Below are 24500 nucleotides of genomic sequence, written 5' to 3'. Positions count from 1 at the left end.
AAGTGCTATGTCCATGTTAACTGCTTTGTGCAAAAGGTCAGATTTTCTTTATGCCTCAATGCCATCCACTGAAGTATGTATTCATACAACTCTTATATAGATTTGATCTAAAATTTATCAAAAACTTTAAACAAACTTGTGGGGTCCACAAAAAAATAAATAAACGGACAATAGCAAATACTAAGAATATCTGAAATTCACTTAATGATATATTTTGTATTATACAACAGTTTGGACAAGAGCCATTCTACAAATGGTAATAATGGACAATAACACCATTGGGAAATTTAACTATATGTATCACTCTGTGTCCCAAGTCTTCTAACATTCATTAACTACACTAACTGTCAGTAGTCAACATGGTTGAAAAAGGTTATTAAGGTCTGCACTCCATTGAGCAGCTGCCGACCAAAACCCACATTCAAAACCAGGCATGGAAGCATTTCAGCAAGAAAAAACATCTGATAATTTTATGTCATCTTAAACAACACTTTGTCTACTTGATAAATGCTTCTTAGTCATATTTCCATGTTATCTTCTTTAAACACTACATTTGGAATTTAAACATAACACCTGGAACTAGCTTATATCCTAAAGCAGAATAAGTGGAAATATAAAGAGAAACTTTATTTTTGAACATACAGTATTACTGGTAAGATTGTAAAACTTCAGTTATGGTCAAAAATTCTCCTCTATCTGATCATGATGGGTCTTAGTATTAGGTGAATTTTTACTGTGCATTATTTATTTAACAACAAAATTGGCAAAACCCCTTTACTGCTTTCACAGGATTTATGATGAGGGTAAGTTGCAGCCAGCTAATCATGCTAATCATCAGACCTTGATTAACTGATTGATCATCTGCAAGTGTGCAGACCTCTATAAAAACAGAAGTTTTGGGAGACCTCATACCCACTGTCAAGCACGGTGGTGAAGGGGTGGTCAAGGCAAATGTGAAGCAGCTAAAGCTTGGTCAAAACTAGGTCATGCAACATGACAATCTTTCAACGCACACCAGTAAATCGACATGAGAATAGCTAAAAAATAAAAAAATCAAGGTTTTGTAGTGGACTTGTAAATGTCCAGACCTCAACCCAAATGAAATGCTGTGGTGGGACCGTAAGAAAAAAGCAAATGCCCAAAAAACCTCAATGCACTAAAGCAAAGTTGTAAAGAAGAATGAGCCGAAATTCCTCCACAATAATACAAGAGAGTGAGGAAGTCATAAAGGAAAAGATTCCTTTTAAGGTATTGTGCTAAAGGGGGATCTCCAAGCTATTGAATAATGTAAGTACTTAGCATTGCCCACATGTTTGTTATTTTTTCTTTTTGGCTTCATTTTTGATACATAAATAATGACATGCCGTAAAAAGTTATAAGTTGCTTGTTTGAGGTTGGGTTTGCTTAAGAACCACTATGATCAAATGATTTTTAAATATGTTTTTACACAAAAACACACAGAATTATAAAAGAGGGTACAAATTTTTGAACATGCACTTTCACCCCTGTCAATTCCACTGTTAGTCGCTAATTGTTGGTTGCCAGCTCCAGAGAAAAGATATGTGGGGGTCGGGTAAAACTAATTGTTGGCAAAGCAACTAAACAAACAAATCATAACCTGTTTGTAATCATGACATTTGTGGAACTGTGGAAATGAATATTAGCTTGGCTGTGATGCGGCTGTAGTCACTAGTGTGATATTGATTAAATGCAACTTGGTAAAGAATGCAAAATAGAAGCATTTTCCCTTTGGGACTGCACTGTATACGTTTATCATTATTTTTAGGTTATGGACTTTTTCTCTGATGGCAGGTTTTGTCTCCTGTAATCAAATTTTTTTTTTTAACCAATGGCAGGGAAGCCGTGCCTTTGTCTGCACCTACAACTTAATATTATACATTTCATAACAATGATATATTTCACAATATGAAAAAAAATACCAATCAAGCAAAAGAACTGAGGCAAATCAATTATATCTCTTACATCTTACCAAAATTTTCCACAGTATAATACAGGGTTCACATTTGTCACATTTGAACATAACTATACTGGTTCTTTATCTAATTTGGCCAGCCGCTTTTCCAGGACTGCTGTGTTCACACGATGCATCATCAAAAACTGTCCATTAAGATGAAACACTGGGATGTCATACTTGTATCTGTCGTACCATACTGTGTTCTCAGGAAGAGTAATGTCCACCTCCTGCAATACAAACTTAACATGGGAAAAAAAAAATGTAGAAGTGTACATAATTGTAAAAATGTGCTGAAACATGTTCCTGGCTTAAAAGAACAGTGATAATGTCTTACCCTATGTCTATATGGTTCAAGTATTTCTTTTGCTTCATCACACAAGGGACATGGATCCTGTCAAAACAATTGGTAATAACCCTATAATTGATTGTTGTAGCACAAACCAGGTATTGTAAATATAGTCATAATGACTTCTGCATACCTTTGTGAAGAGAGTTAAAATTGGCAAAGACCTCTGCGAACAGGAAGTCCTGATGATTTGAGAAGGAGTCTTTATTTGGTGCAGAACTTTTGGAAGTAGTCTAAGCATGTCTGCAAAATAAATAATTAGGCCAAAGGAGATATATTTTATCTAGCATCTACTTTATATAATAGCAGTGCTAAGCATATGTTGATTGTTCGCACTTGAGAAGTTTACTTGGTAAACACTTGGTAAAGAAAATTGAGCCACACAAAAGGTGTGCCATACTGCTGAATATGATATAAAATAAGATAGGGGTGGCGGGTTTTTGTTTTCTTCTCAGGTAGCACCTGTCTCATATTATTTACACAATAGAAATTCAGTAGTCTTGTTGCTTACTCTGCTTAGGAATACATGCTCGAAAGCCTTAAATGATTTAAACTTTCTAAACCATCACTGGACACGGCAAGGATGGTTTAAGGTTATGGGAATAATTAAAATAATCACATTGTTGTTTTGCAGCCTAAAATGGTAGGCAGTGTTTGTGTTTTATCCAGCTGTAATTACCTAATAAAACTTTAACATCCAAGTGAAAGATAAAACACAATGTCCTAAAAAAAAACAATAATAAAACAATAAAAACAGAATCACTGATATGGAAAAGGAGCACCCCCCCCCAAAAAAAATCCAAATCAGGTGAAGCTATTCACCTTCTCAATGACACTTAAAGCCACTTGACTTTCAACTGTGATCACCTGTGATCATTTTAATTAGCTCATCATAAAAAGTGAATGAGAACTTCAGTTTCTCATACTGCAACTGGGAATAATTTCTGGGATAAAGTTGTGCACAAGCAATCAATACAAAGATATTTTCAAAGGCTTGTCGCTTATCGCTGCTTAGAAGCCCAGAGAAGGTTATAATTAAGAAGTTGAAGGTATTTGGTACAACGCAGACCCTCCCTGGATCGAAATGTCACTCCCAATTAGATGAAAGAACCAGAAGGAAACTGGTCAGAGAGGCTACTGGGAGGCCCACAGCAACTCTGAAGCAGTTGCAGGAATTTATGAAAAGAGTGGTAATTGTGTGTAGGTCATAATATCACATGTTTGAGATGGTTGCAAGAAACTACTGAGCAACTAAGCTTGGCAAAAACCCACCTTGAAAAAATTCTGAGAACAAATGGGAAAACGTTAAAGAGACAAACATTAAGCAGTTGCGAGTGCAATCACATAAACTTCCAGGTCGTAACTGAAGTCTAAACCTACAGTAAAAGTTAAATGTACACGTACTTTCTATGAACTATAACACTTTCATCGTTTGGAGATCGGATAAGATTTATGAATGGCATCAGCTTGCAATAAGAAGCATAATTTTAACACCGCATTGTGACCAACAAAATCAAAACACAGTTGTTGTTTTAAAGACAATGTGATGTACACTATTTTTAAGTTTAAGCAAGATCAAGCCACGTCGCTGACTTTGTTGACAGCCCTATCGCTCACCTTAAGAACACACGAACATGTGCCGGACACGAGGGGCGTGGCTTGTTACAGAAACAGCACTTCCTGTTAGAAGTTAGAAGCTTATTGGTCGACAGAGCTGGCAATCATCTTCCTAACGCAGAATAAAAGTCATTCTGCATTTATTAAGAACGTTAACGTTTAACAACTAATAATTCATGTGTAATAATAATATATTAATCTTTCCCTGTTTAATGTAATCGAGGCTGTTCAAGATGAAATACGTGGTCTTAAAAGCGCCCTTGGTTTTGACGTACAGTAATTAACATTAACATCAAGCGCCATCTAGCGTCACAGACTGGTAATGTAAAGGTAAAGGTACTGACCCTAAACATGTGAAAAGGATTACATTTTTTTTCTCATGTTAAACTATTAATTTGTGTGCTAGTCACTGAGTTTCACACGCTGTTATAGACTTAAGGCCTAATCCTTTCGTTCTAATTGTAGTTCGCCCAGTTGGTTCATGATGTTTAGCCACGTTTTTTATAGCATGATGATGGCTTAGAGACAATTATTAAAACATTTATTTTTATTATAGCTTTAAGGGAAAAATTAACTATTTGTCTTATAATTGACTCCTCACTATTTATCACTTGCTTGGTGGGTTCCCTATAGGTGCTTCTATTTCCTCCCACAGTCCAAAAACATACAGATTAAGTGTTTCCTGAAGTGTAAGCTTAGAGAAGTCTTTGTTACCCTGCCTCATGCCTCAAGACCCTTGGGACAGGCTCCGAGCCCTCTTTAACCTTGTACTCTGGATAAAGCAGTATAGCATTGAGTAATTTGTTACTTTTAGGAAGTTATTATGTTCTAAATGTTATTCTTATGTTAATAAAATTCATTTAAATTCAATCTGTATTGGAGCTTTTACCAAAAGGCACTGTAAGATAACAGCTTTTAAGGAAGGCACATTTATTTTCAGATCCCTTATGAGCAAGCCAAAGGCAACAGTGATAAAAAAAAATTCCTGAGACATCATACAAAAGGAACCGTACTGAGAGTTAAAGGAAACCCATCCTCCTATAGGTGTTATTAAATAGTATGATTATAAATGTACTATAAAATCAAAAAAGTGTGTTAAAATAAAAAGCAGAAGAATAACTGTGATGGCTGGTCAGGAGCCACAGCAGTAGAAATGTGTCAGGGTGAGTTATTGATAATGTATTTAACACCTGACATTTGTGTCTTAAAAAAAGAATGGATTGTTTTTGTTGTTATTTAATTGCCTAATGCAATATGTGCTACTTCATTGTTTTGAAAGAATCCAATATTGTTTTAGAATCTGGAAAGTAAATCTGGAAAAAAAATAAACAAACATTGAATCAGAAGGTGTGTCCTATTGGTTGACACATTGGTTGATTGGTACTGTATTTTATCCATTTTTTTTAATGGAAGGAAATCAGAGAAGCGACCTAACATAAGGAGAAGAGCCAAAACTCCACACAGAACAACCAGATCTTAGGATCAGACCTACATTTGCAAAAGGTTGATGTATATTTATTTTTTTATATCTACTGTATGTACAATACTTTTACACCACTCGGTCCAGTGGTTTTTTCATCAAAATAAATTTACATTTTATTTGTCACACAGAGGACCACCCACAGTATGATATGCGAAGAAAAACTTTAAATACAGCTTTTCATGACATATAAAAATAATGCACTGAGAGAATGTAAAAATTTGTGGTAAATGTACAAATTTACAACTGACAATTTACAAAGTACAAAATAGAAAAAATCTAAAATGTATAAGGTGCAAAATATGAATGTGCAAAAATGTTCATACAGAATTTACATATGACAGCAGGAGTATGAGTGGAACATGAGGTATGAAATGAAGAGGGGTGTGTGTGTCTGCACCAGTGTTACTGTCCATGTTTGAGGCAAGATATGTGCAGCATATGAGCAGCTTAAACAAATCTTTGTTATGAATTCAACATTAGTTTATTAGTACGCTCTGAAAATGTCTGCCAATATCATGTTTGCTGCCAAAATCTACCGAAAATAAACGCTAGTTGATCTAACACTAGGTGTCGCCATTTCTCTTTATTTTATATCAAACGTCCATAAAGTGTATTTACAAATTCACAAGTCATTATCTAAAAAATAAATAAATTAATAAATAAAATAATAATAACGTATAAAAGTTGTTTAATTATTTTATTCTTGTGCTTAAAGGAAATAAACATATTCTCTTGGCACGTGGATTAAATGAGATTTGGTGCAGTTTATAACTCTTAAATTTGATTAAATTATGTATTTAAGGAGAGATAACGTGTTTTCATTTTTGTTTAATACTGTAACATATGGCTGAAAATGCCATTTTTACTAGTACTCCGAGTACTTAAGGTGGCTGTTTTGCTCTCAGTTGCCCGAGCTGAAGTGGTTCTCCTCCTCTGTGTTGCTATGCTAATCACCCTGAGCTCCACACTGCACCGCACGCGCTCCGTCCCGTCACAACTTCGGAGAAGATGCGCGCGCGACTCCTGTGTTTCTGAATCTCGTCCTTCTCTCATCGCTGTGTCTCACTGTGGTGCCACCTGACTTCAGCTGAAACCTGTGCGAATCGAGTGTCGTGTACAGTGAACAACTAGTTTACGGAAATTTTCATCTTAGAAACTTTTATCCTCAAAGCGGATCCATGCGTTTGGACCGAGTCGGTACTTGTGCATAGAACTGGTAAGATCCTACTTGGCTTTAATCAGTGTTTCATATTGCAAACGAAAAAAATTGTTTTTCAATCAATTTTGGAAAGTATTTGGGTAAGTTATTATTATTTTTTTTACATTTAAAGTAATCTAAAATAGCAAATAGCAAAAAAAAAAGTCTTTAATTTTTTATTATAATTTTATTATTATATCTTGATGAAACATAAAGTAGACATAAACTTAACTTTTTATTTTTATTCCGCATAAACGTATTGAATTTTAAATGTTTTGAATGATAAAAGTGTTGCTGGAACACCATAGAGTCATATTGAAGTGATAATGATAATGATGATGATGATGATGATTATTATTATAATTATCATCATAGTAAGTTTAATGCTTGCAAGAATGTTCTTGGAGGCATCTGAAGGTTTGGACTGGTGAGAACACCTGAAAGATCTTTCAGGAACCTTTTGTTTTTGCCCCTTTTATTAGTGCATCACATTCTGTGATTCTCAGTTGCATTGAATGTTTTTCACTCCATTTCAATGTTATCCTGTTTCTTTAAAAATAAAAATGACTGTGTAGTGAAAATAATACTCTTGTCGGTATTTACCATCTCTACTAAATAATTTATTACTTCATCCTTAATTGCTTGTTTTCTCCAGTTAAGCTTGTTACTAGTTTACATTTGGAAATTTTCCCTTCTGCACCTTGTCACAGCCTGGATAAATACTGTAGAATTCAGAGGAAAGATGTGTGACACATCAGGGAGTTAAGCGTTGCCACTCTGTCCTGTAGGGCAGAACTGTTTACATGCAGGAAGTGTTTGCCAGTGCCCTTAGGGTCTGGCACTAGAAGTGAAGAGCTCCTGCTGTGTTGCGCTTTGTCCCTCTGTGGGATCCACAGTCATGTGACCGATTTGAATGGCGAAGCGGACTGTCTGTCCACAGGCGAAAGCTCACGCTGGTTGATAATACATCATGCACTCATGAGTGTGTCATGGTAGGAAGAAAGCCTGATAAAACTGTGAATGCTGCATTTTAAAATATACGATACGTGCTTACAACAGAGATCAGTGCTTACATTGCAGCCATGAGTAAGCCATCATACGGTTATTTTAAGCAAGGACGTTTTTGGAAAAACAAAAGTGGTGCAATTTTCTAACCAAGTGCATTTAAAGACATGTACTAAACAATGTGGCGACATGATCATTCATCAAGAGTCAGTGCGTTCTTTAATCAGCTCCATCTGCTTCCTTTTAGCTTGAATCAGAAGTTTTTATGTCTGCTTTGCAAAAGGTCCATTTGTTTGCATTGAGTATAGGATCGCTCGACTGATTTGATTTGTATTTAGACAAATACTAGACATTGTTGACAAGATGGATAAACTGATGCTTGTACAGGAATTTGAACAACTGCATTATGTTATCAACATAAAAAGAGAAACACGGTGAAAAATATCTAAAAAATATGACAGTTCATACAGTATACAGTACAGCTGCTAACGACTGCTTCCTGTCTTATGAATGGTGCTTGTGATAGGATGTCGTGTTTTTGTTGTTATATCTTTACCAATGGTGTTTTATTATTGTAGTATGATGCTTGTTTTTGGGAGTGGTAAGTTGTTCCAGATGGTTGCAATAAAAAACAGGATTATTCCATGGTATAATTAAAGGGTTTACCATCATGGCGCTTCAGTTTACCATCTTCTGGAAGATAAAAATATTCCAAACCATTGCAATTGGTTCCATTTTGTTTGCTTCTTCTTTTTTATAATCTGTGGAATTCTACTTAAATCGCTTCCCTCAGCAGGAATAAGTTTACCAAAAATGTGTCTTTCTCGAGATCAGAGAATTGTCCGATAGAGTCTTATAATTATAAGATGTGTGAAGTGCTATTGAGTGACCATGGACAGCTGTGAATAGCATGGAATGCAGTGTACGCCAACTCAACTGGTTTCACTTCGTTCACACACAGTTTTGGATTTGAAAAATCAGCAGAATTTTGTTGTCTCTTTAACTTCACAAAGACAGATGTGTTTTGCGAGTGCTCAGTGGGAACGGCTCACAGAGATGCAGTCTGACTGACAGGCACACATTGCTGCATTTACTGGCTGCTTTAGTGAACGGTGTGGGAATTCAGCAACCTCCAGTGCCATAGAAATGCAGAGCTCTAGCCTGGTTCTCTCACTGGATCCCAAAAAAACAAAAAAAGAAAAAACTACCAAGTTTGGGCTTTGTTGGTTTTACGCTTCGCTGGTTTTACAGGGATGAGTTTTAGGCTGTATAAATACTGTTAAACCACTCTCTCAAGAAAAGTCTAAATTACTTCCTGACTGCTGTCATTGACTGTCCCAACACAGCGGCTTAAAAATAAACTTAATCCGCCTAAATTCATTCTTCAAAGCAAACCATAAAACCATGGAAGGAGGATTATTATGCCCTCTTTAAATCTTTTCAAATCTTTTTAAAAGGTGATATAAATGTTCAGGTTTACAACTAGATAGAAATTCTGATAAAATTTATTAATACACAAATAACCATTACAGCCATAATGTATTTACCACATAATGCAAAACTGCAAAATGTAAAGCACAAGAAACTGTGCATCATCCTGTCCATATCTTGCTTATGGATTATATATGGTACTGTGCAAAATAATTGGGATACCCCTCATTTCTTCTTTTAAAGAGTCAAACTTTGTTGTATCTTGAGGAATAGTTCTCCAGGCTTCCTGGAGGACTTTGGCACGTTTTTGCCTCTCATTTTCATTCCACTTCCTGTACCTGATCAGTTTCAGGGGAATGTTTTTTCTTTTGTTAATTCACAGAGTGACCTATGAATCATTTAACCATAAACACTATCTAACCCAAGTTATGAGCCAGTGAGAAACAGGTGCAGATGATGACATGATCACGAGTGGTTGAAATAGATGAGAGGGGAAATGAGGTTGCTGCTAAGGATGTTACATAAACAACGAATTGTTTAATTGTATCTTTTTTTTGTGAATTGTGTGAATTTCATCCGTTTCATCCACATCATTTAATTATATTTAGTATGAAGAAATAAGAGGTGCCTTAAGACTTTTACACAGTGCTGAAATACAGTATGTGTTTTTAAAAAAACAACAGCCTGTCCTTTTTTTTTTTTTGAAAAGCACTCCAATTGCTAAAGTAGTATACAGTATATCTTTACTTTTGATGATGAAGTCACTACTGTAATGGAAACATCTTATAGGAAAAACAAAGTGGTCGTTTGTGAGCAACTCACTCATAATAATCACGAGTAATTTTAATTGCTTGTTATATCCCAAAAACATGACACACACAATATTTACTATATGCTGCTCTATTATTTTTCTGCCCAGAATGATGATTCTTGATTAGTATTCTCAGTTTTTCTTATTCACATAAGTTTACGCATTACTTCACTTGGAAATTTGCATGTCCCAGCCTCTTATGAAGTTGGGGTCAGAGTGCTGGTTCAGCCATGATATGGGACCCCTTGGTGCAGATAAGGTTAAGGGCCTTGTTCTAGGGCCCAGCAGTGGCAACTTGTCGGAGCCTTGGTTTGAACCATTGACCTGCCGATCAGTAACTCAGAGCCTTGACACTCTGACCTACAGTACCACTGCACCATGAAACTTTGACATCATGGTTAATTGTGAACTAAAAACCTTTTAAAACCTAGTTCTAAATTAATTAATTGTGGTCTGAACATAACTGTTTTGAAGCCTTACAAATATTATACACTGATGAAAATATGAATGTATCAACATATCTAAATTAATTTGGTAAAATATGTAAGTTGAACAAAAACCATCATAGTAAATAAGAGTTAAAAATCCTGCACCAGTTTACGTTAAACTAATTAAACGGAATTAAATACATTAGAAATTGCATTTATTTTTGTAAAATAGTTATAGATGTGAAAAAGCCACATTAGGCCAGAATAGACCTGCATTACTTATAGACCTGTATAACAAGCTCTCGCTTCTGTCTTCATGATTGTCTCAGAAGCCACTTACATGTAAAGTGGGTAATCCTGTATTTCCTCCCCAGGCTCTTCTAGGGCTCTTAAGGGTAAAAGACATGCTGTATACGGGTCTGCTAGACACAACAATCATTTCCAGATCCACTCACATCAGCTTAAACTCTGTCTCCAGCTTACACTTGTCTACAGGCTCTGGATTCCCTCAGCCTAGGGCTGGGCAGACGTTTGTGAGACATAACATTTGGAAAAACCATATCCTCATGTTGGCATCGATAAAGCACATGCGCATGAAATTTGAGATCGACTTCTGAGCGGAAGCATGGAGCATAGAGTACAGCACAGACTTTGTTTGAAATAATCTTTTAGGACACTTTTAAGGTGGGCTGATCTTGAGCTGTTGGTTGTAATCTCAAAGTTAACACCCGAACATTTTAAGTGATCTAGGCGAGTCCAAAAACGGAACATTTGATGGCATCGGAGGGAAAGAATCCCTTCTCAGGACACATGCCCGAGGCACCACCTGTCCTCATAAAAAGAGAACTGAGGACAGTTTGGAGAGAGAGCAGTTTAATGCAGCATTCTGTTGAGTTTTTAATTAGCCCCCTGAGTGGCTTTGCCCATGGACAACCCCTCCTTCACTGCCTACATGCTCTGAAAAGCTGAGGTAGAGAGCAGCCTGTGACTTGAAAACTAATTATTCTGGGTGAATTTTTTGGAGCAGAAATGTGGCTCGGGGTTACACCTGCTTCTGTTACCAACATGTCGAACAAATGTTCAGCAGGACGTTTTACACTGTTGCTTTACCCGTAGCAGTTTGAACAAATTCCCAATGAAGTGACGTGTACACTTTGTAATCAGTTGTCTTTCTTGCATTTGATAAAAAAAAATATGTTATTTATCATTGCACTGAATTACACGCTTATGTGGTGGAGTCTCAACTCAGTATATACAGTACACTGATCAGCCACAAAACAATCACCAGTGCGGGGTGAATTGAATAACATTGATTATCATATGTTTATGACTATATTGTAGTTTATTATTATAATAAATATATAATAATAAACTGGTAACAGGATGATGGGCTAAAGAAAATGAAAGAGAGAGGTGACATTATTGCAGATATATCGCATGATAAACATCACACGTGCTGTGTATAGGAAGCCGTTGTGACCGTCCCAATCCCTGATCAAAATTCTGAGACCATGGATGAAGTTGGACATTGTGCAAATTTAATGTTATTTGCCAAAAATAAAGGATAAATTTGCTGTAAATTGCTCGCCCTATCATCCGGAGATCGCGAGTTCAATTCCCGGGTGGTGCTGTAACCTCTTTGGGTTTGATTGGCCGAGCTCTCTCAGAGGGGAGGGATGAGAGGTACTTAGTGCTCTCACATTCATTTCGACTTCTACACATAGTGTAGGATTCCTGCTAGTGTGGAGGTCTTTAGTGAATAGGCTGAAATGATCATTTGTAATAGACTGAAGACATTAATATGAACCTGAGATTTGAAGTTCAGCCACACTTGACTGTTTATCGCTTTGTTTCAGCGGTTATTAAAAAAACCAGCACCTAACTAACCAGATTCCAGAATTCAACAGCTCATTTAACTCAAAGCTTCTGATTTTACAGTTTATGTTTTTTGGCTGTAGATCCAGATCTAGTTTCTGTTTGTTTTTTCAGGCCTTTTGCTTGTTTCAGAGTTCGATTGTTAATATAGAATGTACTGTAGAATATAAAAAATGTTTTGATTGGATCAAACTTGCTACTGGGCTTTAAATTAGCCTTCCCGGATGAATTCTGTAAACGGGGGTAGATGTTTATAACAGATGTGAAAAGGCATTGTTGTGCCACTGGCTATAGCGCATGTGGAATATCTTTAATGCACATCACTAATGCATAGATGTTTTTTTTGTTTTGTTTTGTTTAAAGCAGAACATTGAGGAATGTAACTATGAACAATCCTAAGAACAATTGAGGAACTGCCAGTAAAGAGGTGTTTACATCACATAAAAGGAGGTGTTCTTGAAACAAGCAAACTCCAAAACTCTCTTTTATATCTGCAGGTTTGTGTACTCTGTGCTCCACATTGAGCAGAGTTTTTTCCAGGAAAGTAACTCCTTAGATCTGACATTTTCCCATATTATAATAATAATGATAATAATAATAATAATAATAATAATAATAATTTAAAATAATAATAAGTATATAATAATAATATTATTTATCTTTCCCAGATTCAAACTCTAATGTCTATTTTGTAATTTCTACTGTGTTCTTGTTTATTAGACATTGACCAATGTCTTCAAAGAAAAAGACCATAGCAAAAGTGGACTAGGGCACCGTGTCCAATGACGCGCATGCACACAGACACAAAGAGCAGGCTGAGCGTTGAGCAGAGAGAGAAAATGGATTTTTAACCTCTCTAATCAGACTTGCTTTTGCTTTACCCGCACGCTGTACAAAGGCGCATACAGAAACAAAATAAAATATGTTTTACGCACACACACGTGGTCACGTAGAGACAATTACCCACAATTCCACAGCGCAAGAGAGAGAAAAACTATTGGCTCATTTGTGATCACATGATACTCGGCGTCAAAACAAGAAGCGCATGCGTGATACATGATACTCGGTACTCGTAAACCAAGACTTGTTTGTTTTCCAAGTCGAAATTTATTAAAAATCTTTGTTTGCGTGCGGAACACTCGCAAACCGCGTTATTCGCAATCCGACTATATATATATATATATATATATATATATATATATATATATATATATAAATATAAAACAATAAGAGACACAATAAAGAATACAAAATAATAAGGTGAATGAAAAAAGCATGAGGCTTAGGTATCAGTTATTTTTTATAGCTTACCTATTAGTTTATATCTTCTTAAGTTTAAAAAGTGCATTTCTCTGTTTGTTTGCAATGTGAATGAGTTGAGCCGATCTATCAACAGTGCTGTTTTGTTCCCATTGAATGAGATACCATCTACATGACATTTAAAATTGTAAAATTTAGACATTTCTGAACAGTCAACACTGATATTCATCAGATCAGAGGCTTCGCGTGCTACAAAGCAAATATTTAGGGATGTTGAATCTGCCCACTGGCCTGAGCTTGGAAACACTTCAGAGCGCACGCTCTCTAATCATAAATGGACCTTGGGTAGCTTTAGGGCTCCAGTTCTGGTTATCAAAAGCTCCAAAATCCCCCTCCTTCAGGCGCCTCAGTGTGTATGGGCCTTTTCAGACACCACAGCAGCACCCTTGTTTGTGTGACCCCCCAGTTGTTGGAGGGCTTTGCGTCTGCAGCTGTGTCCAGCCAGTTAGGTGAAACCAGAGCAGGGCAAGTGCTGCTTCCTCCATTCACATGGTCGAGAGCAGCCTGGTCTCGTGCTCGTCACTCTTTTTTTCTCAAAGAGTTGTCTTTTAGACCCACTCAGAGACTGGCGCTGTAAAAAAAACAAACAAAAAAAAACGTTACTGCTTCATGGTGTCACTCGGTTGACGCTATTGTAGGACCACGAAACCAAAGATCAGAGGAAACTCGTCTGGTTCAGTTTTGCATGCTAAACAGATACCGCGTCTGGCGAGCAGTTGTTGAGTAAATGAGTTGCAGTGAAATTTTTGGAAATGTGTCTACAGTGCTGGGAAAGTTTTTTAAAAGGATACTTGTATTTAATAATCTCTAATACGTATTTTGTTGTGTTTTGATATGTTAATACACATATTAAAATCTACATAATTGTTCTGAGTAATTATTGCAAATCAACATTTTCGTCTACAATTTAGCCCTCACCTTTATATTCCCTACTTTCATCGTGTTCAAGCTGTTTTTCTGACCCTAGCATACCCTGCTGAAGTGTGATTGGACTGCTGATGTCAGTGGTGCTTTGTCTGAGCTCTATCAGTCCAACAGGAGGAATTTGTTCAGCAGGAGACAGCAGCCTGGTCTCAGCCTTGCTGTTAGAGAGAGCTCTGAGTTGTCTGAGACAAAACAGTGCCAGTGTGTTAATGACATGTGCCTCGGCTGGCAGCAAAGCAGTCATTGTTGGCACAGCCCCGAGTACCACACTGTCCCGTCAATCACGCAGGCAGAAAGCAGAGGATGAAGGAGATTAATTGCATGCAACTACACACTTTTATAGGTCTGATTGATGACATTTGTTGCAAAGGCCTGAAAACAATTTGATTGCAAAATCACTTTGCATGTGTTTTACACAAGTACAGTGCAAATGCAAATGCAACATTTTTTTTTGCTTATTGGATACTGTTATGGAGCATACTGTATATAAATATAAAAGGACGGTCATTATTTCTGAGATTACTATTGACATCAGCATACTGTAAATGCATCACAATTTAGGAAACCCATAATGAGATGGTGTATGTTAAGACATTTTTAAGGGATGCCACAGAAAGGAAATTTGGGACTGGCATGGGAAGCTGGAAGCAGCAAGGCTTGTCCGACTCTTGGCAGTTTAATGAAAACAAGGCTTCCAGCCTTTCAAGGGTGAAGTCTTAACCGCTTGGCAGATCCACCAGGTTTTGCTTTACAGTCGGTTTGGGTTTTGCTCACACCAAACATGCTATTGTGTTGTACAGTTAAAAATAAGCTGTAGTTCTAATAATACTTGGTGAGATGCTCTCATGGACAGCTTCATCTGTGGACATTCATATGTGCTATTAAATAACGATTGTACAAATTTTAAACCACAAGAATCATTCACTCACTGTACATTGTAGAAACTATTCTCAAGTTTCCATTTCCTGTAAATGTTACAACTGTTCCAGACTTATCAACTTCTTATTAGGCCTTAATTGTTTTTAATATGATTTTACCTTTAGAGTATGTATTTACTATGTTATTACTGTTGTGTTAGACATCGGGCATAATGAAGCATTTGTCTCTAAGGCCATGGCCATACATAGCTGGGGATTTTTCTATGCGTTTTATGCCTTTCATCCAAATTCAAAGAAGCTTTGGTCGTTGACAACAGAGCTTTTGGAAAACTCCTTCCAAAGTGGCCGAACCAGTAATGACAGTTTGTGTAGGCTTTTAATTGGCCATGTTTGATTAAGGATGCTCCTGACAGCACTGCACTGAGCGTTTTTGACTTTTTTCATGTGGACAAAGCTATTTTTACGATGTGGGTCTTGTGGACAGAATTATAATTATCCGGCTACGTGTGGACATGGCCTACGACTACGTTTCCGTTACACTGGGAAAGATATTCAATAGAAATTTTTGTTTCCTTTGCAATTTTTGGTGAATCAAGTAGATTTCTACACGCTGAATACAAATATGTATTTGTATTTTTTGTATAACGTAGGGTTTTTAAGAAAACTGCATTCAGGCATTAACAGTGTAACATCTCCAGCCTCATACTGTAGGCCTATGTTATGAATTTGCAGCATAAGCAAAAGAGAAAACTAGAAATGTTTTGCCGCAGATTTTCGTTTGTAGTGGCTGTCCGATGCTTTGCGTATTAGTGTGTCGCATCTCCCACAATCATCTCCCAGCATAGACGGACTCTACCTTCCATAGCGTTTTTCCATGTTTTGGCGATGTCTTGGTGAAACCTTTCACCATGTTCATCACCAAAGTTGGCTGGGACGTCAACCAAGTGGAAATGAAGATAATGTATAACTACTCACATGATGCAGTATATCGACTTGTATGCCTTGTGCAGACATACAGCTTTTTCGCCGTAGTTTGGTGCCATGTAGTTGCCCAGAAAGGACATTCCTGATGGTGGTCCACGCAACCTGTTCTGCACCCTGCAGAAGGCCATCAAAGTGATTATGCTTTATCACATGTTGAATCAGCGGGCTAACACAAACAGCTTCTTTTATCTTGGCATCACATCTGTCGCAAGTACGCAAATGCCTCACTTTGGTTGTTCATAGCCCGAACAAATTTTTACATCAGCTCAAGTTTGATGTACTGTAGTCTTGAATGAGAATGGAAAGAGATCAGAATTCATGCATAGTATGCTGACATCATTAGCCAGCTCCGTCATAGCAGGGATTTCATCGCGGAGCTACATATAGCTGCTAAACCAGCTAAAGCGAGATGTCTAACTTTCTTCTGGACCTCAATAAATACAGCCAACTAACTGCTTGCCATCCTTCCAAGCAAAACCACACGCATGTTTTTGCTAAGTTTGCATCCATTGTTTAAAAGGAATGTCAATTATGATGTATTTTATCCCATATGGTGGGTTAAAAGACGTATGGATGTGCATGTGTCATGACTTGCCAAACCGATCTGTATTTGACATAATAGGGACAGATTTAAACAACTCATAAGACATAAGACATAGTAAAATATCTGTAAGCATTATTAGTGCAATAATAAATCAATTTCTACAAGTGTACAATGTTAGACCGGAATTTGCTTATGAGGTTTTCCAAATTACTTGGCATATAAATAGGAAGTTCTTTATGATAACATCCCATGAATTGTTGTTTTTAGAAGTACAGCTGGAATCGAAGTTATGACGTTTACAACATTAATATATTTGGTGTAAAAAAAAGCTGTTTTATAGTGATCACTGGTCTGGAGACTCTTGTAAAACATTTTGCTCCTGTAAGACAAATCGGGAACATGACTCTGGGGGTCATGTAAGAGAACAGAAAATAAGCAATTGGAGAAAATAATTTTATTATTTTATGTGCAAGACAGTTAGGACTTCAACTAATATAGATCTTTAAAAAAAGGGAATGATTTTATTCGGTGCATAATGGGGTTTCATAATTACCATCAAAATCATTAGATGTAAATCTGAGGTTTGGATAAAATGGGAGGGATGCGTCAGGCATCTGAAGGGCATCTGGTGTAAAACCAGTGCCAAGTTGTTGTGCGGATCAGTCGGTCCGCTGTGGCGACCCCGCAGCGGGAGAAGCCGAAAGACTAACAACAAGACCACATGGACCAGGCGAAGAATGCAAATGAGCTTAAAATGTTGTAAAGGAAACTGTGACATTATCCACCCCTGGGGAAGCATTAGCAAATAATAATCACATTGTCTGGATACAATTTTAACCAGTGTTTTGAGAGAATTACTACTACAAAATCAAAACATCACCTATTTCATGTGTTATCCATTTTATGTTAATTTCATAAAATTGATTCAAATCTTAATGTACCTTAAATCCTCATACACACGTTCTTCCAGTGTTGTCTGCCTGTTTATAGACTGATAACTCACAGAAGATAAAAAAAATAAAAAAGTCATGACAATCTGGTTCTGTTTGGAATAATACAAAGCAGATGGTTAATGTTCTTTGCCCTTTAGTACCGAATTCAAATCCATATTTCATAGCGGGATTTAGCTTCTTGAATGACGAATGGACAGAGTGACGCAGCTCTTGCAGAAACAAGGAGCTTGTAAAGAGTCAGAACACTGAGTCTGGGAAAAAGTATGACCCGTGCACATATTAGATGTATATGCTGTACTTTAGTTAAGAAATAACCAAAAAAATATATAATAATAATAAAACATATCTTTGGAATGATTGCTTAGGAAGATTAGATCATAGAATATTCTACGGCTGTATAGAAGAAACCTAAAGGCATGTATTGGTTTAGTAAATGTTGTGCATTAAATCTGTATAAATATAACATTTTAGAGACGTGGTTATGTGCTTTTATATTTCGTATCCGTGTGCATCTGCCCTCCGGCATGACAAAACCTTTGAAAAGACTTTTTACTCTGTTGCTGCCGGAAGGAAAATTTGATTAAAACTAGATAGTAGATTTGGTAAACCTTTGCCTTTTTGCATAAAAAAACCTGTTTGCATAAAATTCTAAGCACACAATTGTTTAGAAAGTCTTTATATGCTGTTATATTAAATTGGATCTAAAGGGTTCAGACACTCCTCACATTAGAATACCTCTGTGCATGAAGTAAGATCCATAAAGACATGGTTTGCTAATATTGATGTGGAAGCACTCGAATGAGCCAAGCCACTGGAAAGCTGACTGTCCCTCTGGCCATGTCACTTGACAACAATGCCTGACCTCACTCATGCTCTTGTGGCTGAATTGGCTGAGCCACATCCTGAAATCTCATGGAATGTCTTCTCAGAAGAGAAGAGGCTATTATAAAAGCAAATGGGGATGAACGCCATGGTTTTAAAATGGGTGCATATGGTGTTGGTCAGTATTTTGGGATAGTTCACTAGTTTCCTGCTTCAGAATGCAAGTATAAATCCTCAAAAGAAATTTGAGTATAATGGCATAGAAGCCTTCGAGATTGAGACTAACTGATTATCCTCTAGTCTATTAAATGTGTTTGCTGACATTAAATTTGTGCCAGAATTGATGTAAAAGCATGCAACCGATTTTATGACAAATTGGTGGCAGATATGCTACAACTTTATGGACAAAAGTATTGCCCAAATCTGCAATGACATTGTATTCAATTACATATACTTCAGTATGAATTTGGTCCCCCTTTTGCAGATATAACAGTTTCCACTCTTCTTGGAAGGCTGTCTCCAAGATTTTGGAGCGTTTCTGTGGGAATCCGCGCCCATTCGTTCTGTAGAGCATTTATGAGGTCAGGCCCTGGTGTTTGACGAGAAGTGCTGGCTCGCAGTCTTCTTTCCAGTTCATCCCAAAGGCGCTCAATGGTGTTGAGGTCAGTGCTCTGTGTGGGCCAGTCAGTTCTTTTACACCAAGGCACTGAGGCACAGGCATGTTGGAATCAAAAACCTCCCCAAACTGTTGCCACAAAGTTGGAAGCATGGCATTGTCCAAGATGTCTTGGTACGCTGAAGCATAAGATTGCCCTTCATTAGGGATAAAGGGGCCTGACTGAAACACCTGAATACAGGGGTTAACTATGATTAACAGGTTTGGCCAAATACTTTTGTCCATATAATGTATAATTGCAATAGATGGTTGGTGTTTTGATGTTTAAGTGAAGAAACAACATTGCAGCTGGGAATAAACATGATGTACGTACCATGTGCTTTTCATTTTTCTTATATGTTTTAATGTTTCTTATTGCCTGAAGGTATTTCCCACAATGATGTTCTTCTTCCTGTGGCGCTGTGCCTCCATCCTTCTGGGCCTGTCATGCTGTCTTATGGAAGTGACATCATCATTGAACCTGGAGGATCCTAATGTCTGCAGCCATTGGGAGAGGTACCAACATCCCACCCCAACGTTAGAATATCAATATTAATTTGTAGGGTTTTTCTTCTTCTTTTGGCTGTTTCCCGATTTAATGGTTTGGTAAATTTGTACTTGTCTAGTACAGTCAGCCCACTGTGTAGATCGACCAACCATAGATCGAAAACATTCAGAAGAATCTGGCAGTAATTTCAAAATCTGGCAGTAATTTAAAAAAGTTTCAAAAAGGAAAACATAAATTTGCTGCACACTGAGCGCTGAATACTCATTCATTCACTCGATCGTCGTCTATAACGCTTTATCCTGTATACAGGGTTGTGTGTGTGTGTGTTTGTGTGGGTGCTAGAGCCTATCCCAGGAGACTTAGGTCACGAGGCGGGATACAACATAGACAGAGTGCCAATCCATCGCAAGCCACTGTCACGTTGCACCTCCAGGTTCTGGGTTCGATTCCCACTTTGGGTTTGTGTGCATGGAGTTTGCATGTTCTCCCTGTGCTTAGTAGGTTTCCTTAAAGTGCTCTCAAGTTTCCCACAGTCTTAAGACATGCAAGGTGACAGTGCTAACCACTAAGCCACTATGCCGCCGTTTGCTAAATAATCCAAGCAAATAGGCATACAGTACCATATAACAATGTTTTAAACAGCTAGCCACAAAAGTAGAATCAATGCTGGACTATTGGGTAACTGCCATGGCTTTGTTCGAGTCAGGGTCAGGGAACCAATCACAAGCTAACTCTGAAAGTGCTGGCAGTATGAGCAAGGATATATTCCAAGGATTGTAAGGATTTGGATTTGCAATAGTATGTTGAGTATCATTGATTCAACCTGTTCTCAATGTCGTTAAGTCAACATCATTTTATCGAAGTAATTCCATTCTGTGACAACCAAAAAGTTCTGCTGGGTAGCTTTCAGGTTTTTCATCTCTCCACTAAAGCACTCACTAGCATACAATCTTCCTCTTTTACACAAACACACAAGGTTTTAATAGGCAGAAGATTTCCGCAGCCAGATTAAGGAATGACCCAAGAATCCATTAAAGCAGATTGAAAAAGAACAAAGGTGGAGACTGCTTTTCCCAGATAGATTTACTTTCACTGAGTAATGCGTGGTAACAGCTGCAGTGTTCCGAGCAGCCGTGAAAAGGGAGGCTGTTGACCAGCGCCTGCAGAGACATATCGCGAGTGTTAGTGTGGTCCTGGCTCAGTTCTTAATGGCTGGCACTTTACTGGCACTTAGTTACCACTGTCCGTGCCTGTTGAGGGTGTTTTAAAATGGGCACACAAACACATACACAATTTCTGGAGGCAGAAATTCTGAAATGTGTTTTCAGTGTTTCCATGCAGTGTTCCTTAACCTTCACCAAAGCATCGTACTTATATTGTCTGACTTCACAATAGCCTCTGTTACGGGCCTCCAAATATGCATGAAAGGACCATCCATTCTCTTTCAGGCTCCCTTTCACAAACCTTTCAAAGTCATGTTTTTCATCTTTGCTCAGAAACGCCCCCCTCCCCCCAAGTCTCTGGAAAAAAGGGAGTAAAAACTTCATCATTAGGATCATAATGAAGCAATCTTCAAAACCATCTGTTCAATCATTTATCCTTTATTTTTTTTGTCCAGTGTTCTGTGTGGTCTAAAAAAATCCATCCATCTATTCTCTATACCGCTTATCTTGTGTGCTCATGGTACAAGGTGGGGTAGACACCCTCATCCCACCCCATCGCCAGACACAAGCACAATTAATCTGGATGAACGCACCAAACACAGAACGAACATGCAAAGTCCATACAGAGGCAAGCTTTGTACCCTCAACCCCGGTGGTCCAAGGTGACAGTGTTAACTACTAAGGCACTATACCATCCCATTTGCTTATATTGAGATTCAAGATGCTGTATTACAGTACCTCTAATGAAGTTTAAACAGGATAGACGCTACAGGAATAAAAGCCTGCCAGGGTGTGGGGGTTTGTTCCTATGCATATGAAATCACTGTCACAAATTGATAAGGGATGAAGTACAGTTGCATCAACAACAAAATGTCCATAATTAAAAACACAATTTTTTTTTCACAAGAATATGGATGGACTTGGATAAAACTACTCCACTAAGAATAAAATAAGCAACTCATCTGAGCCAAAACCATATACAGTAACTTATATACAGTAATTATTTTGATAAAGTCTGCATTTGAAATGTTTTTAGATTCCTGTTTTTGGTCTTTTGGTGACACCAGAGTTTTGTCACTATCAAATGGCACGGGCATTTATTTATCCAAATCATGATAATAGCCACACTCATGTTAATTGAAGCCCACCCATGTACAGTAAGCAGTGTGTGAAAACTGAGATGTTACTGATACCATCATTATGGCCTTTTAACATACTCACCACTTGTGCTGAAGAGGACCACACATGACCGTCATAACCCAGTCACAGGTTGTGAGTGCTAACAGCAATCTGTGCTTTGTGTACTGTGTGTGTCATTGCAGTTACTCAGTCACAGTGCAGGAGTCGTACGCACACCCGTATGATCAGGTGTATTACACCAGCTGCACTGATATCCTCACATGGTTCAAGTGCACGCGCCACAGGTAAGAAAGCAACGTGGTAAGCATTTTGTGTGCCATTGAGCTTGTTATGTAATACAGTATTAATAGTGATTCAGTGTTATAATCAGTTAAGATTTTTTAAATTGTAGATTAGCACAGTTTTAAAATTGGGTTCATTTATGAAAAGAATAAAAAATGGCCAATATGCTAGGAATGCATTTTCACTGTAATAATTGTACAGCAATTTTTTTTACAACAATATCAACGTGTTACATTAAACATACCATGACAAACTTAATTATAAAATTCTGTTTTTAGTATTTATAAATAAAAAAAAATCAAGTATTTGAAGATTAAAGCAAGTAATTCAATAAAAATGATATTTACTATTATAATAATAATCTATATTGTTGCATTCAGGGTGAGCTACAAGACTGCGTATCGGAGAGGAAACAAGACCATGTACCGCCGCAAGTCTCAGTGCTGCCCAGGTTTCTACGAGAGCAAAGAGATGTGTGTTCGTAAGTACTGCTCAGCCTCTGATTCTAGACACAAGTCTCATGAGTCTCTGAATTCATCTTCCAGATAACTCATACATGTAGTTTAAAATGCTTAAATGGGCTGTAAAGAGTTTCTCAGAACATATTCTATGCAGCACTGTCAGTTATGGGGATGGAACAGAACTGAGCAGTTTTCAGGGGCACTGATCAGACTTGAGTGAAGTCATAAAAAACCTGATGGCATCAGCATCCGCCCCAATGAATACTTTAAACAAAAGGTTTTAAACGAGAGAGAAATTTTAAATCCAGGTGGTGTTTTCTATTTTTCTCAACTTGAGTCTGGTCCAACTCATCCCTTTTAGGTGTGGAAGACACTGAAGCAAACTTAACTAAATTTAATAAAAAGCTTTTGTTTTCCTGAAATATTTTTTATAATCTGCTTAACAACATGAAATTGCTAAATAGAAACTACTTGCTTAAAGCATTTATGTAAATTGCATAATAGAAGATATATATATATATATATATATATATTTAGCCTTTTGTGTATAATTTCCTATTAAATGAGCTCACTAAATAATCTTTTTTCTTTTTTGGTTGCGTTAAAGCTAAAATTTCCATTATTTAAAGTAGCACTAAATAATAATAATAATAATAATAATAATAATAAACTTATACTAGTCTATAAGAATTTAGACCAAAATTTTAACAAAATAAAGAAGGAAGGTTTTAGGAGACTATAATTAAATTAAAGTTTAAATTATATAAAATAATATAAACTATAATTTTTTTCTGATAATTGTACTCCAGAGGTAAAAATGTCCGCTGCCAGATGCCAGAATCTTTTATTCAAAGCCATTAATAAGCAATAAGCATTTAAATTCAATAAGCATTGATTAAATACGCATTTCCCACCTAAATTGTCATTTTTGTTGTCGTGATATTTTACTGATTTATATTAACAGCCTGACAGAGTAACACAGTCTTGTTGCCTCAAATGACTTGGTGTGTACAATAGGGTGAGGGCAGGCGAGGATAACTTGGTTAAAGAGCATGTGTGTGCGAGACAGTCGGCTAATAACTCATGTGATGAATCAGCTTTTATGTTACAGTGGATGTGAAAATGCCATTGTGTTCCTCAGAGGGATTTATTTCAGTTCTAAAAGAAGCTGACGTATTTATAACTTGGTGGTAATCATGTGGTGATTTGTCATGGCCCTGACAATATCGTCATATGTTTAGAGGGAAACGGTTCTTTTTGTTAATGAATGTAAAAAATATATGAACCCTGGTTAATTTATAAATGCGTAGAATGGTGGAATGAACGGAGCCTGGCTGTTGGTTGAAACATACCTATCTACTTCAGTTATTTAGCTGTCTTAGCTTTAGCCTTTAACATAGCTAACATGCTAAGGTGGCTAATGTTAATTTATTATTTCATTGAACTCTGTCACCGATACTCTACACATTATCCTGTGTCAACTTCTACATATCTTGTGGTAAGGTAAACTACAACTATTCCAGTTGACTGGGTGGATTAAGTGATGCAAAGCAGACAGCTACTGGTTTGATGCCTACAATGCAGCTGTCAATCAAATTGACCACACCCCTAATTATGTATGCATTTTGGCATAAAATATATTTTGGCAAAAATATATTTTTTTTACAGATGAGTTACATAACAATGCACTCCACATA

General features: G+C 37.1%; 2 protein-coding genes across 4 annotated transcripts in view; one reads left to right on the top strand and one right to left on the bottom strand.

Annotated features, from left to right (window-relative positions):
- Positions 1–1954: 1954 nt before the first annotated feature.
- c17h5orf63 (chromosome 17 C5orf63 homolog) lies at positions 1955–4004 on the bottom strand. 2 transcript variants are annotated; one of them, XM_053516095.1, is made up of 4 exons: positions 3939–4004; positions 2455–2564; positions 2310–2366; positions 1955–2214 (listed from the first exon to the last, which is right to left on the bottom strand). In XM_053516095.1, the coding sequence occupies exons 2-4, from the start codon at positions 2560–2562 to the stop codon at positions 2044–2046; spliced, it is 336 nt and encodes a 111-aa protein (XP_053372070.1). In that variant the 5' UTR covers positions 2563–2564; positions 3939–4004; the 3' UTR covers positions 1955–2043. The 2 variants fall into 2 exon arrangements, with proteins under 2 accessions (XP_053372070.1, XP_053372071.1); XM_053516096.1 differs by lacking the exon at positions 3939–4004 and adding an exon at positions 3726–3795.
- Positions 4005–6390: 2386 nt separating this feature from the next.
- The window catches only part of megf10 (multiple EGF-like-domains 10), a 63593-nt gene continuing 45483 nt past the window's right edge, over positions 6391–24500 (top strand). For both annotated transcript variants that reach the window (XM_053516085.1, XM_053516084.1), the window contains exons 1-4: positions 6391–6637; positions 19635–19765; positions 22243–22344; positions 22723–22823. In XM_053516085.1, the coding sequence (XP_053372060.1) occupies positions 19647–19765; positions 22243–22344; positions 22723–22823 (322 nt within the window). In that variant the 5' untranslated portion in view covers positions 6391–6637; positions 19635–19646. The remainder of the gene's footprint in view (positions 6638–19634; positions 19766–22242; positions 22345–22722; positions 22824–24500) is intronic.

This window comes from Clarias gariepinus, chromosome 17, assembly GCF_024256425.1.
Source record: "Clarias gariepinus isolate MV-2021 ecotype Netherlands chromosome 17, CGAR_prim_01v2, whole genome shotgun sequence".
Classification (NCBI taxonomy): domain Eukaryota; kingdom Metazoa; phylum Chordata; class Actinopteri; order Siluriformes; family Clariidae; genus Clarias; species Clarias gariepinus.
This window is presented reverse-complemented; position numbering and strand designations above follow the sequence as displayed.

What these genes read in the sequence shown, in the direction of transcription:
- c17h5orf63 (XM_053516095.1), bottom strand. Translation starts at nt 2,562, where the DNA reads ATGCTTAGACTACTTCCAAAAGTTCTGCACCAAATAAAGACTCCTTCT. An exon ending in TTTTAACTCTCTTCACAAAG is followed by an intron (nt 2,367 to 2,454) that starts GTATGCAGAAGT and finishes TTGTTTTGACAG; the next exon opens with GATCCATGTCCCTTGTGTGA. An exon ending in TTGAACCATATAGACATAGG is followed by an intron (nt 2,215 to 2,309) that starts GTAAGACATTAT and finishes TCCCATGTTAAG; the next exon opens with TTTGTATTGCAGGAGGTGGA.